Source organism: Staurois parvus, unplaced genomic scaffold (assembly GCF_062004578.1).
Source record: "Staurois parvus isolate SC_StPar_1 unplaced genomic scaffold, SC_StPar_1.0 ptg001810l, whole genome shotgun sequence".
In the NCBI taxonomy this organism is placed as follows: Eukaryota; Metazoa; Chordata; class Amphibia; order Anura; family Ranidae; genus Staurois; species Staurois parvus.
In genome coordinates, this window is record NW_028319606.1 from 73,001 (window position 1) to 90,423 (window position 17,423).

At 39.4% G+C, this 17,423-nt stretch overlaps 1 protein-coding gene across 12 annotated transcripts in view; it reads left to right on the top strand.

Moving 5' to 3' along the window:
• The window catches only part of SYTL2 (synaptotagmin like 2), a 131,077-nt gene that overhangs the window by 42,121 nt on the left and 71,533 nt on the right, over positions 1–17,423 (top strand). For 7 of the 12 annotated variants that reach the window (XM_089663995.1, XM_089663997.1, XM_089664001.1 and 4 more), the window contains exons 7-9: positions 5,515–5,724; positions 7,778–7,843; positions 12,748–17,241. In XM_089663995.1, coding sequence (XP_089520121.1) covers positions 5,515–5,724; positions 7,778–7,843; positions 12,748–17,241 — 4,770 coding nt within the window. The remainder of the gene's footprint in view (positions 1–5,514; positions 5,725–7,777; positions 7,844–12,747; positions 17,242–17,423) is intronic. The other 5 variants (XM_089664004.1, XM_089664005.1, XM_089664006.1 and 2 more) reach the window with 3 other exon arrangements.

A 17,423-nucleotide genomic window follows, 5' to 3' on the forward strand; every position in this document is an offset into this window, starting at 1 on the left:
TTTTTTTTGGGTTTTTTTGGCCACATTGGGCAGATTTTCTCTTCCTGCCCTAACAAGGAAGACTGGTTCCTTCCTAATAGGATCACAGGTTAAAATAAAAAATCTAACCTTTGCCTGCCAATGGGTGCCCTGCAGGTCATGTTTATGAAAAAAAAATGTAATTTCCTGTGACACAATACAATTGATATCCCTGGTGTGAAGTGAACCGATGTCCACAGTGCAGCATGGCTATTAAAGATCAAACTGCTGTACTTCTTGGTAAAATTCCCTTATTTTTTTTCCCCCCTGAAATGATTTATTCTTTGCAATTACTGTCTGGCAATATTATGCATCCAGGCAATATTGGGCACAATATGCTGCTGGACCCCATGACAATTGGTTTCCTACAGTTGTAGTTTACTGGTTGACCATAAAGAATTTTCTTTTTTTTTTTCTGGCATTTTTGGTAAATGGCGCCCTATGTCTACTAATGGAGCATTCAGTCCTATTCGGCTCTACTGACCCCTTGCTGAAAAACGAGGCAGTAAAAGTAACTCTCCTTTCTTCTTTTACTAACTTCCTTCCAGACCTAGAGAATAAATTACTTTTAGGTGTATTCCTTCTGTAAATCTTTTAATATGTAATGTTTTTAGTAGGGGCGGACTGACAACTCATGGGGCCCCCGGGCAATAGGGGATCATGGGGCCCCTGTGTCCTTGCTCAAAATCAAAAAAGCCTATGAAAAGGTACCAGGGGCATCTCATGGGGCCCCCTACTGTCCCCGGGCCCTCTGTCAGTGCCCGAGTTTCCAAATGGTCAGTCCGCCCCTGGTATATGATTGTTCTCATAATGAGGTGAACATGTCATCTATGATTTATATGCAGAACTTTATTGGGCTTCAGTCCACTGATCAGCACTTTGCAGCCAAGTGAGCTGACTTCCTATTGACTCAGTCTGAGCTTCTGAACAAGAACTTAAATTTGTGAATATTTTAACTCCTTGTGATGTGTAATGAATGCAAGCTGATGCAAATTGCTGTAAAAATATTGTGTGGTCAAGGTGTTTTTGTATATAGAGTGAAACGTATATAGAGTGAAATGTATATTTTGTATGTCTTTTAATGTATTTCTCTGTTTTTTTTATGAATACTTGTACTGAAAAGTTGTGGGTTGTTTGGTTCTTTTTTTGTTTTTTTCAGACAATTTTGAGTGTGTTGTGAAATTATTTGAATTTTCAGAATGTTGTCATTTTAGACTCCGTTATTAGACAATCATACATTCTAGGGAAAAAAGGAACATTTATTTTTCCCAAGGGAAAATAATATATCTTAACATCCGGTTTTGGGGAAATATTTAAACTAGCCTACAAGTTCAGTGTGGGAAAATATTTAGGACCCCCTAGGCAGGGACTTTGCATTATATAATGTCCAGTCCTTTTTATCACAGGAGAAAACACTCACTTGACTTTCTTTCAGAGATGTTAAAGTGGAACTAAAGTGCATCTGAGCTCCAAAGACTGGAAATGCTATTTTAATAATTTTTTTTTTTTTTTTTTTTTTTAACATTCAAAGCAAATTCATTCATCCTTGTCTCCATGCTTTGTTTTGTTGAGCAACCACTTTGAAAAACACCCACCATTCCTCTTAGCATTTCTAGCTGCAGCCATCTTGAGTAAGGACAGATGATTAATATAGCATTTACTTCCTGGAATCCAGGATGGTGTGATTAGTGGAGAAAGCAATCAAAGAAATGTTAAAAAAAAAAAAAAAAAAAAAAAAAAAAAAAAACCTCAGTCCTTTGCTGCAGCTGTCCCTTGTCAGCTCTAAACCGGAGAACTGAGCGATCACATGACCACTGATCACTCGGTTTTCAGTCCATTCTGAGCAGGGAGCAGTGACTGTCAGTGTCTCTGTGCTGTGCCCCTCCAGCATTCACTGTTGCATCAGGCTGTGGACAGGGTGGTATACATCCTGAGACTGGAGTGGTTCTGTAACATCAGCTGACAGTGGACTTTAGCATTTTGCTGATTCTGGGTAACAGGAATGCAAAAGAAGTGCACTCTTGTAGCCCACATGAGAAATATGACCAATAAAAGCTTTGGCCATACTTATTATAATGCTGATTGAGCGAGTTTAGTTGTTTTTGAAATACTGAATCATCATAACTTCTCCCTGTATGTTTATTAATCTACTTAGAGTCATGTCATGCTAGCAATTGTAAATCCTCAAGGGTCCAATCACCATTTCTCAATGGCCAGTAATGGGATTGACTCTCTTGCCTTGGGTGGCAGTTGAACCTTGGTGTGACCACCAACAGAATCGGGGGAGAGCGAATACATTATTTCAGGTACTTCTATAGCGCCGTCAATTTACACAGCACTTTACACATATATATTGTACATTCATATCAGTCCCTAACCCTCAAGGGGCGTACAATCTAAGGTCCTTAACTCACATTCATACGTACACATACTAGGGACAATTTAGACAGGATCCAATTAACCTACCAGCATGTCTTTGGAGTGTGGGAGGAAACCGGAGTACCCGGAGGAAACCCACGCAGGCACAGGGAGAACATGCAAACTCCAGGCAGGTGGTGCTGTGGTTGGGATTCGAACCAGTGACCCTAGTACTGCCAGGCGGAAGTGCTAACCATTTAGCCACTGTGCAGCCCATTTGTAACGATCAGCTTGCGTTGGGTCTGACCACGCTGGAGAGCAGTGCTGTCCTTCACAAAAAGATAATCCCACAACACATGCTAGCTACTACACTAAAGACTAGTGTAGTAGCTGCCGTGGTGTTGTGGGCTTGTGTTTTTGTGCTGCTTTCCAGCGTGGCCATTCACAACACAAGCCAACAATTACAACTGTACTCGTTCTCCTCTGCTCCAAAATAGCCGGCAGGTGGGTAGAAAGGTCTGTGCTCCAATAGCTTTTATTTCAGTTAAAAGATGACGGCTTCAGTGCTGGCTGTACTTCTGCCTATCGGAACACTTATAAACTGGACTTCAGTATGGGATGGAGCTACAGCCAGCAGTGAAGGAACAAAAAAATCTAAATTTAATTAGAAACCACTGCACACATTTTAACAGGACTAAGTGCTATGTGCATTGGCCCCCCCTGGGAGATTCAACAGGTGTTTAAATATTCTGGCAATACTGCCTATCAAAAGGAAGTGCTGCTTTTGACTTCGGTCATGGGACTGTTTTGATTTGCTGAAGGACAATCTCAAATCCCTCTGGCAGTCGGAGGAGCTCATTGCATGAGAATTCTTGACCTATGGGGAAAATCTCCCTTCTAACATGGCCAAACCTTCATTCCTATAGTGAAAGTGTGAGGAATCTATACATTTGTATGGTTAGCAGTTCCAACAGTGAGAATGGAAAGATTTCCCCCTACTGTCAATCTTGGGGATATACAGTATGTATCCAATTTTTAAAGAGTTGTGTTCTCAGTATCTTTTATTTTTTGTAAATAACCTTTTAATGCTGAACTCCAAACGAAGTGCTAAATACAAAAATGCAAAAAAATAACAATAGACGTTTACTTAACAAATTATTTGTATTTCTGCCTAACCAGTCCTGACGCTCACAAAACTGTGCCCATATATGGGGCAGCACAGTGGCTAAATGGTTAGCACTTCCGCCTGGCAGTACTAGGGTCATTGCTTCAAATCCCAGCCACGGCACCACCTGCCTGGAGTTTGCATGTTCTCCCTGTGCCTGCGTGGGTTTCCTCCGGGTACTCCGGTTTCCTCCCACACTCCAAAGACATGCTGGTAGGTGAATTGGATCCTGTCTAAATTGGCCCTAGTATGTGTATGTATGAATGTAAGTTAGGGACCTTAGACTGTACACCCCTTGAGGGTTAGGGACTGATGTGAATGTACAATATAAATAATTTAAATTTATATATATATATATATATATATATATATATATATATATATATATATATATATATATATATATATATATTACAAAAAAATTTTTTTTTTTCTTTCTCTATAGAAGTAGCTGAAATAAATAAAAAATATAGCACAGCCCTGTTTTGGAGGGGAAGACCTGATTTTCTATGCTGCAGCCTAGTAAGGGCTTGTTGGCATTGGCTGCTAGCTAAATGCGTCATTTTAGTGTGTGGGCAGTTGTTTGAGTTCAGTGCAGTGATGTGAGCTTTTCATTGCATTGCACAGTTTACTTTTTTCTTTGTCACATCTTTTGAAGTGACTCTTCATTCATGTGTCTGCACTGCACCATGGTGCGCTACAATGATGTGCTTTCCGTGTGCCACTGCACCTCCCAGCTGAATTTCAGTGTGAAAGCCATAACAATTTTTATATGGCTCAATGGTGACCTGCTTCAATCCATTGCAGAAAAACGCAGGTCACCGTATTAATGTGTGTGTGCTAACACTTACAGGCCTTGTCCCTCTCCCAGCCTGTGATTTGCATTGTGAAAGGAGAAGCAGAAGAACGATGAGCTTATCCTTCTGCTCTCTTCTCTTATTGTGCTGCTTCTTCCTGTCGGTTTAGATCTGCTTTACATGGACTGCAAGAGGCTGGTACCATATTCAGGTGCATGCATGGTTTACAGTATAAAAAAAATTAAAAATTAGAGATGCATTCTTTTGTGTCTTTTATATCTGCCTGGAGTTCTGCTTTAAAGTGGTTGTAAACCTCAGACATGAAATATGAACAAAGCATATCTCTCTATAGTGTGTACTTAATGTGTCTCAATCCAGAGCATTAAGTGTCATTTCTGTCCACTGCCTCATTGCTCTGCGATGAGAATGAATCACTTCTGGCAAGTTTTCCTGACATCAAGAGAAAATTGGTGACAGGAAAGCACAGCCTGTGATTGGCAGCCTCAGATCTGTTCCTGTGTGAAGGGTGGGTGTCCCTTCCCTTCAGTTAGCTTCCAGAGCTCTCCTCACATAACTTCAACTCGCTGCCCCCTGATTTTCAGAGCTGAGAGATCCTGTGTAAATTTTGCACTTTGAATAGATGTAGGGAAAAGATGGCTATAGATAAATGGGTACAACTTGTGTAGGAGGATATGTTAGATCTGTGTATCACCTGAGACCAGTCACTTCACTGGGTATATATGAGGGTTTACAACCACTTTTTAAGGTTTTTCTGAACAGCAATTGATCACTTACACTGGCAGGTGGCAATGAGCATTATTTTATAGCTGGTGGTCTTTCCTTCACACACATTCTAAGTGCCCTGAACTGTTCAAGCAGATAATGTCTGGAATCTGTGTAATGTAACCAACGGTTGGCATGAACAGCTGTGCTTTATGCTCTGTCTTGTTCTATATGTGCTTTTATCTGTCAGCATTTCTTTTTCTTTCGGATTGTGATCATTTTTTTGAATAATCATTAAAAAAAATAAATAAAAGCGAATTGCAAAAATCAGCTTGTCTTTAATTATTTATAATTCGTCTTCCCTACTTTCTCTTTCCTTTTTATTAATGCATTGCTGTTGAGTTATGCATGCTGCCTTTTTTCATTCTTGCCTTATTTGCATGTCTTTTTCAGACATCATGTCGTCGTTAGCTAAATACGGTGTGAAATTACCTTACCCAGAGCTAAACAACAGAACTCTGAACACACCACGGGCTCAGGATGGCAATGATTCACAGAAGCAAGACGTTCAGGTTCCAGTACCAAAGCCAAGATCTTTGAAAGTGAACGGTCAGCCACAGGATCTCTCGAACTCAACACTTAAGAGAGATGACTCTTTTAATGGTACGGGCAAACCTCGAGGAATTTTAAAACGCAGGTCAAGTTCAAGCTCTACAGACTCTGAAAGTATACGGATATTTCAGAGCGTTGAGCCAAACAAAATTGTTTTGCCTGGCTCCCCTATTCTTGAAGCTGGGCAGAATAACTACTTTGATGAACAAGATGGAACCTCTGATTACACTCCAGACAGACTCAAACAAGTAAGATTTTCTGAAAAAGTTCAGCAGAGGCCACCTTCTCCAAGTCCAGAACCATACAGTGTCAGAGAAGTCGGTGAATATGGAATTTTGGAAAAAGGTTTATCGTTCAATGATTTAGGTAATGGACTCGAGGAGCACAGTTATTCTGAAGACTCTACACTAGACCGAGGTTCTGCTGCTACTGAAATTTTAACTAAGATTCTTGAACAAAATGCTAAGCTAGAAAACCAAGCTTCCCTTATCGAGCAACCACCTTCTTTGGGGATTGAAAGGAATCAGTTGTCGCCAAAAGAAGATTTAAGTAAAAAGAATGATGCGTTAAGGCTGGAAGCCAGTACTGACATAAGCATAGAACCCCCATCCAATAATTCTTCTGGTAAGGGATTCAGAATGTTTTGCATCACAGACCATTAGACCTTTGTGCATGCATACATTCTCTCCAGAGTTGTTTTAGAGATGGCTCATCATTGGTACATCTAAACTCAGGGAGACAAACACGCATACATACAGCTGTTGGCTAATGATATACATTGTTTGCATCGCCAAGTATCATTTTTCAATTCAGTCCTTGCTTACAAAATGGAAAGTGTCATTTGTGTAATTGTAGAAAGCTATGCTACATGTTTCCTTTTTTTTTTTTTTTTTTTTTTCTTTTTTAAGGAATATGTGGGCAAAAATGAAAACTACCATAATTCCAAATTATAACATTTTCAAAACAAACTTTTTTTTTTTTTTTTTTCTTTTTTTTGTCCAGTTTTGCTTTGAATTCTGCTTGCACCACATTTCCATTATCATGTAACATAGCTCTACAAAAGAAAATTGGGGGGGGGGGGGGGGAAACCATCCTTTTCTGTCAATCATGAGCTTATGACCTGTGTAAATTAACTTTTGCGTAATTCTGTTTAGAACCTGGCAGAAAGTAATTTTTCTGATGATGTAATGATGTTCTTTCACATGTTAATTTATCACTTGTGATTCGTGATAATCCAATACTTTTAATGTTGCTGTTTGGTGTGTTTTTTTTTTTTTTTTTTTTTCTCTCTTGTAATCCACGTTGGGGCGTGTGTGTGTGTGTGTGTGTGTGTGTGTGTGTGTGTGTGTACTGTATGACATTCAAGTTTATCTAAGGTATTTATTTTGTTAGAAAATTATGACTTAAGCAATAAGTTCCCCAAAGAACGGGTCGATCACTTTGAGTGGACTTTGTCAAGCCCAGTCATATAGTACTCCAGGGAGAAGACCCCCGTCTTCCCCAAGATTTATTTTATATTTTTTGCAGTTGACACATATTTTGCTCAATCTATGCCAAGCAAATCTATTAGCTTCCTCCTGGATCTTAGACCTAGAACACACCACAGGCTGTTTGTAACACTACCTGCACAACTGTCTGCACTGGATTTATTATATACTGTAGAGCAGTGGTTCTCAACCTGTGGGTCGCGACCCCTTTGGGGGTCGAATGACCCTTTCACAGGGGTCGCCTAAGACCATCGGGAAAACACATATTTCCGATTTGTGTAGAGAGCAGCTACGGTGTTGAAAGCAGCAGTATTGGAGGTAAAAAGACACTTCATGAATTATAATTACTGGGGAAATAATTTTATGGTTGGGGGTCACCACAACATGAGGAACTGTATTAAAGTGTCGCGGCATTAGGAAGGTTGAGAACCACTGCTGTAGAGGGAAGAGTCCCACCACCAGAGTCCCAAAAAAGTTGTAGCAAGCCATTCCTTGATCAAGTCTACACAAAACTGGTAAATCCTTTTGGGGTGAACTCTACCTTTTTACGGTAAAATACAATTCAACATTTGTTTACTCTTCCTAAACAGGATAGTAAGTTTGCATTTGTTTTGTAGGCGAAGAGCCTCTTTATGCCGTTGTGAAAAAGACTCCAGCAGCCTCCTCTCCAAGTAAAGAATCAGGTAAGGAGATGTCTTCAAGTCTATTTGGGGAAAGTGGGTACTACTAATTTTGGCATGCTTGTATGGATATAATTTAACAAAGTACCGAATCATATGACCAATCAGAAATTGCTTAAATTATGCTTGCAAATTGTTGACAATCCAAATGATGTTAATGCCTTCATAGGACAGTAAAGATTGTAAAAAGACTTAAAAAGATTGGAGAGGTCCAGAGTTCATAGCTTTCCAACTTTTTGGATAGGTCCTCCTCGTACTTAATAGTGCCAAGAGAAGTAGCTGTGTTTTAATTTGTGAGAGTCCAAAATTCTCTGAATATGCTTTTTGGAATGAAGAATTATTTTTAGAGGGTCTGACTTTAAAGGGCACATGTGCCCAGACTATGTACATTAAAGTATTTAAATCTTGGCAACTAGAAATAAAAATTAAAAAAAAAAGCGCAAGCCATCCCTGGCTATATAGGTGCTTTTTATTTTTTTACGTAATTTGTTCTCAAAGATCACAACAAAGACTCGAATTGCTGGTTCCCATATATGCGGATTGGTTGCTGTTTGAACTTCATCCAGTCCGCATGACATGTGAATAACATTGCTTCCTATGGTGCCTGTTCACATATGTCCAGTGCACTCCATGTCATGGAACTTCATCCAGTCCGCATGACATGTGAATAACATTGCTTCCTATGGTGCCTGTTCACATATGTCCAGTGCACTGGCAGTATGGATTCAGTGCAGATTGAAAAAGAGGTCCGCTTCAGGTGCGGATTACAGGCTATTGATTTCTATGGGAACCGTTTTTCTAAACCACACACATTTGAACAGGATAAAATTTTAACCTGAACTTGTCCTGAACCTGATGTAAACTTGACCTGACCACTGAACAACTACTGTATCAGTTATCTATGAAACCTGAGCTTCAATCCACACTGCACATGTGTGAATCGGCTCTAAAGGCAGATTTTAATCTAGTTCTAACAGTTTAGAAACACCTGATGTGTTTACATCACACAGCTGGAATGCTGCCAAGCTTCTGTTGCACTAAGACAAGACTTAAGATTTTAGTGCCTCTGCTGTGAATTTGAAGATTCATTTCTACACAATGCCTATAGCTACAGAGGGGAGTGATGGCTTAAGTCCTTCCACTGCTTACTCAGAATATGTAATACTTTATTGTGCATAGCATGGGCACAGATTCCATTGAAAGTGAAGCTATGGCCAGCCTATGGAATATTTAATATTTTACATATTAAAACAAATCTTCACTGACCAGTGCTTGGGCACTGCAGAGTAATTCATTGTCAACGTTTATAATGAAGATGACCCTCTGGTTAGTTTTTGGATTCTTAGCAGCATTATCTCGCTCAATTCTGTCTCTCAGCAGTGACTTGACAGCCTTTTAGCCTTCTAATGTAAATAAAGTGAGTGTACAGTTTTCACTGGAAGGCTATCAAGTCACTGGTTAAGAGACCTATATTCAATTTTTATAGATTGTAGTTGCCTCACCATTTGTTTTCCCTGTATTAAAATTTAGGAGACCTCTGGCTAAGAGCCCTTGCTGGATTGGGTAGATGATGTCTCATAAATCAACTTTATTTGTGAAACTTAAGCTCTTGTAATGATCATTTAATAGTGTTCTTGCATATACCGTATATCTTCATTACCTCCGGTCTAAAAAAAGAGAATTGTTTAAACATGAAAAAGGCTATATAAATATTTCATATAGCCAGCTGTTAAATCTGCAGGCTCCTTTCTCTTGTGTACCTGTATATTTGTATCTGCTCTTCTAAAGAAAAGCTTGTGGTGCTAAAGAGTGAGGCTTTTTTTTTACACGAATGCATTCTGCATTAAGGTAAAAAACTTTCCGTGCCACAGGATCACCCCCAGACCTCCCTATATACTTGAGCCCAGTCTTGATCCAACACTGTACCCAAGAGCAGCGACTCTCTGCTCTCTCCCTCTTCACAGTAGATTGATAACAGAGGGAGCCATTAGCTCCTGCTGTTGTCAATCAACTCCTGTGAGGAGGGGGTGGGGCTGAGTCGGGGGCGGACTGACAACTCATGGGGCCCCCGGGGCAATAGGGGATCATGGGGCCCCTGTGTCCTTGCCCAAACTCAAAAAAGCCTATGAAAAAGGTACCGGGGCATCTCATGGGGCGCCCTACTGACCCCGGCCCTCGGGCAGTGCCCGAGTTTCCAAATGGGTTGAGTTGCATTGTCTGTGTCTATGGACACGGGCAGTGTGGCTTGTTATGGAGCCTGCAGGTATGCCACAATAGGAAGTGGCTTCCTATTGGCACACAGAGAAGAGGAGGAGCCAGGAGCACTAGCAGGGGACCTGAAAAGAGGAGGATCAGGGCTGCTCTGTGCAAATTACTGCACAAAGCAGGTATCTATAGACATGTTTATTATTTTAAATTAAAAATTTACAATCACTTTAAAGAGCTCATCTGAGAAATAACTACTCCTTCCACCTTCTACCTTCACTGTTCATGTGGGATTATGATGTTTTAATCTAAGAAATAGTCCAAAGGCAAATTATCTGAAATTTTGCTCTTGAGAAAACTTCTAATGTTCTGTGAATGCTATGGCATGGGTGCACCCTATGTTAAATGTTTATTGGCAAAATAAAAGATTGGTATGCCATCTAAAAGTAAAAAAACTCAGCTTAATTTTTTTTTAACTTAAATACATTTAAATAAAACTCACTCAAAACCATTATTTTTCCCTCAAGAGTCACGAAATTTGAGCTCGTATCTTTATCATTTTTAACAGTGTATCTTAAACCAAGTGTGTTTTTTTTTTTTTTTTTTTTTTTAATTTATTTTATTTTTTCTTTGCATACAGTGTGGAAAGATTAATAAACCTGTTAGGTTTGTACTGCTGTCTGTATCCCCTGTGGGGAAAATCTCCCTCACTGTATATCCTGTCATCGGGACTGAGTGAGAGAAGATAGAAAATCCAAAGTTGTCACCTGAACATGAATTGAAAGGATGTCATCCAGTGATGACTCTTGTTCCTGTGACAATTATCTGAGAGGATATCCTTTTTATTAAAGATATATTTTTTTTTCTCGCTCCAGACAGGATGTGAAAGAAAATCTTCCCAAGGGGGCACAGACAGCAAAAAACCCCAAAAAACTAATGGGATTTGATCATTCTTTATTGTATTAAAAAAAAATAAAAATTTAACGAGAGAGTGATAGATAAAACGTATTTTATATCGGACTTCGTTTTTCTTGTTTTCTGTGTTTGGCAAAGGTTAAGTTATAAACCGGTAATCTATCAGGATGAGTTGCTGCCTTGTCCTGTTGAGAAAATCATGCAGCCCCTTTTTTTTTTTTTTTTTTTTTTTTTTTTTTTTTTTTTAATATGCCTTCTTAAAATCTTGATTAAATGATGTGTTCGCTAAGAAAGTTTTTTATGTTTTAAAGTTCTTTCCCACTGTAAATTCAGTGGTTATAAAGTAGATAAAATGAGATATAAAGGCTTATGGTCGTCAGTATATAGGCATATCTTTTGTATTGCCAAGTCTTTACTCAAAAACCACCAGCATGATTTAGTTTCATAGATTATAAAAAGAGTAAATTATCGATATGATAGAATTTAATCCACCTAAATCATCCTAATCTTTTAAATATTTTTACAGTCTTAACTTTAGTGGGTCCCCTGGGTTTCAGTTGGGGTCCCTATTGTGGACATGACTTAACATAGAACATCAAGTTTTATAGGTAGGAAAGCCTTTGTTTTCATGAGTAAATGATCAAAGGCAGCCTGCAAATAATCTAGGAGTAAATCTGGAGCAATAGTCCTCAACAAAAAACTCACACCACCATCCAAAAGTCCTAATGTCACACTTTTAAGTGGATTTTTTTTTTCATTATCCACTTTACTATTTCCAATTAATATTAAGGTTTATGTAAGAGCTGCTATAAGTTTCAAAGCCGTGTGACAAGGAAACTCGTGTTTGGTGTTGTGTTTTTTTTGTTTTTGGGGTTTTTTTTTTTTAAAGCAACGTACACAGGTTAATGATGTGGAGTTAGACCTGAAAATATTTATTAGCCACTTTCTATAAACAAGATTTCCCTTTTTTTTCTTTTATTCAGGTGTGTATTTCTAGATAAAACCTAGATCAAGGGAACAGCCAATCGGCTAACATTTCAGGAGGCAGTATCGGCAATGGCAGCCCCCATATTTTAGACGTGCCAGATTTCCTTTAAGAATGTTCAGGCTAAATAAAAATGTGATTGTATCACAGTTGGAATACCTATGTGTCAACTGTCTTATCTGCCAAAGGGTTTGTAATTCTGTTCAGCCCCTTTTTTGCAGTTAACCAGTACAGCTGGTACCCCAGCCTACCCCTAGCTTTTTACTGGACCATGAAAAGGCAGCACACTGATTTCTTCAGCCCTCTCTCCCCAGCAAGCATATTCTGTGTTGAGGCACTATAAACTAATGTGAAGGCAGAACATCAATGTCTGTGTGATTCTCTGTTTAATTGGTATCGATGCCCAGAGGTGTAACTAGAATACAGCAGCAAGGATAGCTGCTCTGGGCACAGAGGCAGAGTAAGATGCAGTTTTACTTGAGGGACTCAAATTTGAAAGTACTTTAAAATGCCTCTGAGGCATTGTACATTAGTCTGAAAATTTAATCCATCTACAACTACTGTATTTTTACCCAAAATTGCATAAGTATGCGAAATCTAGTAAAAGTGTTTGGAATGAAAAAAAGGGTTCAATAATTGGGCATGGTCTGAAATTTTTATTTTGTGAGGTGGGAGGGAATTAGGGTAAAATCTGTGCCCAAGATGTAGAAATCTCTAGTTGCACCTCTGTAATGGAATGTTTATTTTAACTGTGTTGCAACTGTATCATTTGGAAATACAGTTAATCTTGGTTTTCCCACAGACTTTGATTTGGACGATGCCCTCATGGAGCCAAGGTTTCATGGCCAAAGAGGAAAGACTCAAAATATTTACCTAAATGAAAAGCCGCTGGAGTTTGGGAAAAGCTTTAGTGGAGGAGGAAAAATGACATTTGAGTCCAGTTATCCTAGTGAGAAGCACAAAGAAAGCTACAGCCTTTCCAGTGAAGAACTGACTCCAGAAAGGGCCAGAGATGTGAAAACCTCATCCAGTAACATGGGAAATAAGCCAGTGGCTATTAACCAAGATGACGATGATCTAGTTGAGTCTGTTGAACGCCTGAGACGACCTTCTATATTGGAGGACCAAGAACCAAGACAACCTTCTCCTGAATTGACCAAAGGGGAAAAAAGCTCTATACATATACTGCAAGAACTCCCAGGAGTTGACATTAAAGCTAGAGATTCATATGGAAAAACCTACTCAGAAAATCCGCCTTCTCCTAAAACTGGTCCTGGGGAATACAGCAAGGAGACAGAAAACCTGCCTTCTCCTAAAACTGCTCCTGGGGAATACAGCAAGGAGACAAAATACAAGTCTATAGTTCTCCAAAATAGGCATGATGCTGAACATAAGCCAGTTGGGTTGACTGCTAACTTACCAGTTGTCCAAAATGTGTTCGAACCTTCTAAAACTAGTGGTCAACTAGAGAAGTCTTTGCATGAAAATAAAGGAAGAAAGGACTTGCCCAGATCAGCACATTTTAATGTAATGTCATTGAAAGAGAGAATGAATGAAATGCCAAGGGAACAGATGTCAGACCCTTCCCAGTTTCAGAGCTTAAAGCATTTCTGGAATGTAGAGGAGAAAAATCCACTCAGAGAAACCATTACATCACAAGATAAAATCCTCAAGCATGTCCCAAGCAGAAATAAACCCACTCGAACTGATCTTAGACAAAGAAGCTCAGAGAGATCAGCAGATGAAGTCATACTCCCAAACACACTGGACAACCTTTCAGAAGAGGAGCAGACATCTCAGAAAGTAGCTTCGTGGTTGGCACAAACACCGACTCTTTATGTGGTTAGTCAGATGGATCAGAATGTGGTTGCTCAAATGGATCAGAAGGAAGATCGATTATCTTCTGGGACGGAAATTGTAGAGCATGTCCAAAAGTCAACAATACCTAAAAAATCCGATGAGGAACTTAATAATGCTCTTCAAAAACTCAGAGAAGAGGCTTTGGAAGTCCCTAAGATAACAGAAACTGAAAACTCCAAGTCGGAAGAAATTCAAATGGTGTCACAGGAGGAACCTGATTTGGTGTACCACAAGCAAACCACCTTAAAAATATCTCCTGTTTCACAAAACTATATAGAAAGAGAGACTCCTACCACAGATCTTAAAATGACAGACAGAGGATTTTATGAACGAGTTATTCAGAGAAGTAACAAGCCGTCCCCTGCAAAAGAAACTCTCAGTGTGGAACCAAAGAATGAAGCCTTTGATGAAAATATGGATAAAACCGTGGCTCCAGAAAAGTCAACCAGGGAATTTAGAATTAGTTTTGAGACGTTCAATAATGGTGTTTCAGATAAAGAGATGCAAAAAGAAGAATCAAGCCTGCCCAAAGAGGAAAGTGAGGCACATGAAATTATAGAGAAGTCAGCAGTACCCAAGAGTCATGATCAAAAGGATTTCATCTTGGCTTTGAAAAAACTAGAAATTGAAGCCTCTAAACAACCTCCTCTTCCAGATTTTGAAGTGGAATATCAAGACGAGTTACCTAAAAGAACAAAAAATACAGTTACTCCTGTGAAATCTTCATTTAAAATTGGCTTTGAACGTTTCAGCTCAGCCAATTATGTTAATGAATTTGAGACGCCTACAGATGACTCTGTAAAATTCCAACCTCCACATAGCTATGCACCTAGTAAAGAACCTGGTTCTGAAGATACCAGTGACCTGGAAGAAACTATTGAGAAGAGCACAGTACCAAGCAAAAAAGATAATGAGGATCTCAGTATTGTCTTGAGAAAGCTGGAGCTTGAGGCCATTAAACACCAGTCTGATGAAGAATATGTTCCTGATGTCCATCAAAAGGTTGAGTTTGCAAAACCAGTTGACTTTCTGGCTTCTCAGACAAACCTATCAGAAGATCATTCTGATAAACATTATCCATACTTAAGTAGCGTTGGGAAAAGTGTGGATGACTTGGAGCTACCACCAAAGGTGTCCTCATATGGGTTAAAATGGAGATCTCCGACAAGTCAGCTAGACACATTTGATGGACAAAGAAATCTTTCCATTGCCAAAGAAGAACCAATAGATAGAACCAGAGTTGAATCTCCAGAAAGCAGTGTGGATTTTCATAACCGCCTAAAGCGGTTGGAGGTACAAGCAAAGATTCCTGAAAACCCAGATCTTTTTGTGGATGAGAGAGTTAAAGTTTCCCTGTCTCCAAACAGAGAAGCAGCAATTTCCAAAAAGGTGTACTCCAGCATTGAGTCAATTCCATCAACTGAACTGTCCAGTGAGAGTGGGAAGGCTAAGGAAGTTGATTCTTCATGGAGTAAACCAAAAGACTTTAATGATCCAAAGGTGTCCTCATATGGGTTAAAATGGAGATCTCCGACAAGTCAGCTAGACACATTTGATGGACAAAGAAATCTTTCAGTTGCCAAAGAAGAACCAATAGATAGAACCAGAGTTGAATCTCCAGAAAGCAGTGTGGATTTTCACAACCGCCTAATGCGGTTGGAGGAACAAGCAAAGATTCCTGAAAACCCAGATCTTTTTGTGGATGACACAGTTAATGTTTCCCAGTTTCCAAACAGAGAAGCAGCAATTTCCAAAAAGGTGTACTCCAGCATTGAGTCAATTCCATCAACTGAACTGTCCAGTGAGAGTGGGAAGGCTAAGGAAGTTGATTCTTCATGGAGTAAACCAAAAGACTTTAATGATCCAAAGGTGTCCTCATATGGGTTAAAATGGAGATCTCCGACAAGTCAGCTAGACACATTTGATGGACAAAGAAATCTTTCAGTTGCCAAAGAAGAACCAATAGATAGAACCAGAGTTGAATCTCCAGAAAGCAGTGTGGATTTTCACAACCGCCTAATGCGGTTGGAGGAACAAGCAAAGATTCCTGAAAACCCAGATCTTTTTGTGGATGACACAGTTAATGTTTCCCAGTTTCCAAACAGAGAAGCAGCAATTTCCAAAAAGGTGTACTCCAGCATTGAGTCAATTCCATCAACTGAACTGTCCAGTGAGAGTGGGAAGGCTAAGGAAGTTGATTCTTCATGGAGTAAACCAAAAGACTTTAATGATCCAAAGGTGTCCTCATATGGGTTAAAATGGAGATCTCCGACAAGTCAGCTAGACACATTTGATGGACAAAGAAATCTTTCAGTTGCCAAAGAAGAACCAATAGATAGAACCAGAGTTGAATCTCCAGAAAGCAGTGTGGATTTTCACAACCGCCTAATGCGGTTGGAGGAACAAGCAAAGATTCCTGAAAACCCAGATCTTTTTGTGGATGACACAGTTAATGTTTCCCAGTTTCCAAACAGAGAAGCAGCAATTTCCAAAAAGGTGTACTCCAGCATTGAGTCAATTCCATCAACTGAACTGTCCAGTGAGAGTGGGAAGGCTAAGGAAGTTGATTCTTCATGGAGTAAACCAAAAGACTTTAATGATCCAAAGGTGTCCTCATATGGGTTAAAATGGAGATCTCCGACAAGTCAGCTAGACACATTTGATGGACAAAGAAATCTTTCAGTTGCCAAAGAAGAACCAATAGATAGAACCAGAGTTGAATCTCCAGAAAGCAGTGTGGATTTTCACAACCGCCTAATGCGGTTGGAGGAACAAGCAAAGATTCCTGAAAACCCAGATCTTTTTGTGGATGACACAGTTAATGTTTCCCAGTTTCCAAACAGAGAAGCAGCAATTTCCAAAAAGGTGTACTCCAGCATTGAGTCAATTCCATCAACTGAACTGTCCAGTGAGAGTGGGAAGGCTAAGGAAGTTGATTCTTCATGGAGTAAACCAAAAGACTTTAATGATCCAAAGGTGTCCTCATATGGGTTAAAATGGAGATCTCCGACAAGTCAGCTAGACACATTTGATGGACAAAGAAATCTTTCAGTTGCCAAAGAAGAACCAATAGATAGAACCAGAGTTGAATCTCCAGAAAGCAGTGTGGATTTTCACAACCGCCTAATGCGGTTGGAGGAACAAGCAAAGATTCCTGAAAACCCAGATCTTTTTGTGGATGACACAGTTAATGTTTCCCAGTCTCCAAACAGAGAAGCAGCAATTTCCAAAAAGGTGTACTCCAGCATTGAGTCAATTCCATCAACTGAACTGTCCAGTGAGAGTGGGAAGGCTAAGGAAGTTGATTCTTCATGGAGTAAACCAAAAGACTTTAATGATCCTAAATCTTATGACTATTCTCGCTATGAAGACCTGCCAAATTATCCCCACTCTCCTGAACCCTCTGGCTCATACACCGGAAGCGAAAATATGCTATGTGAGAATTTATTTTATTTTCATGATTTGTTTTATATTAAGTTATCTAGAACAGTAACAGATTAATATGGTTGTTTAAGAAATAGACTTAAATTATTCATGGATTTAAGGATTGCTGGATTAGAAGTTTCAGGCTATCTTTGTCAAGTTTCCACTTATTTATCAGGATTGTCTTTATTCTCA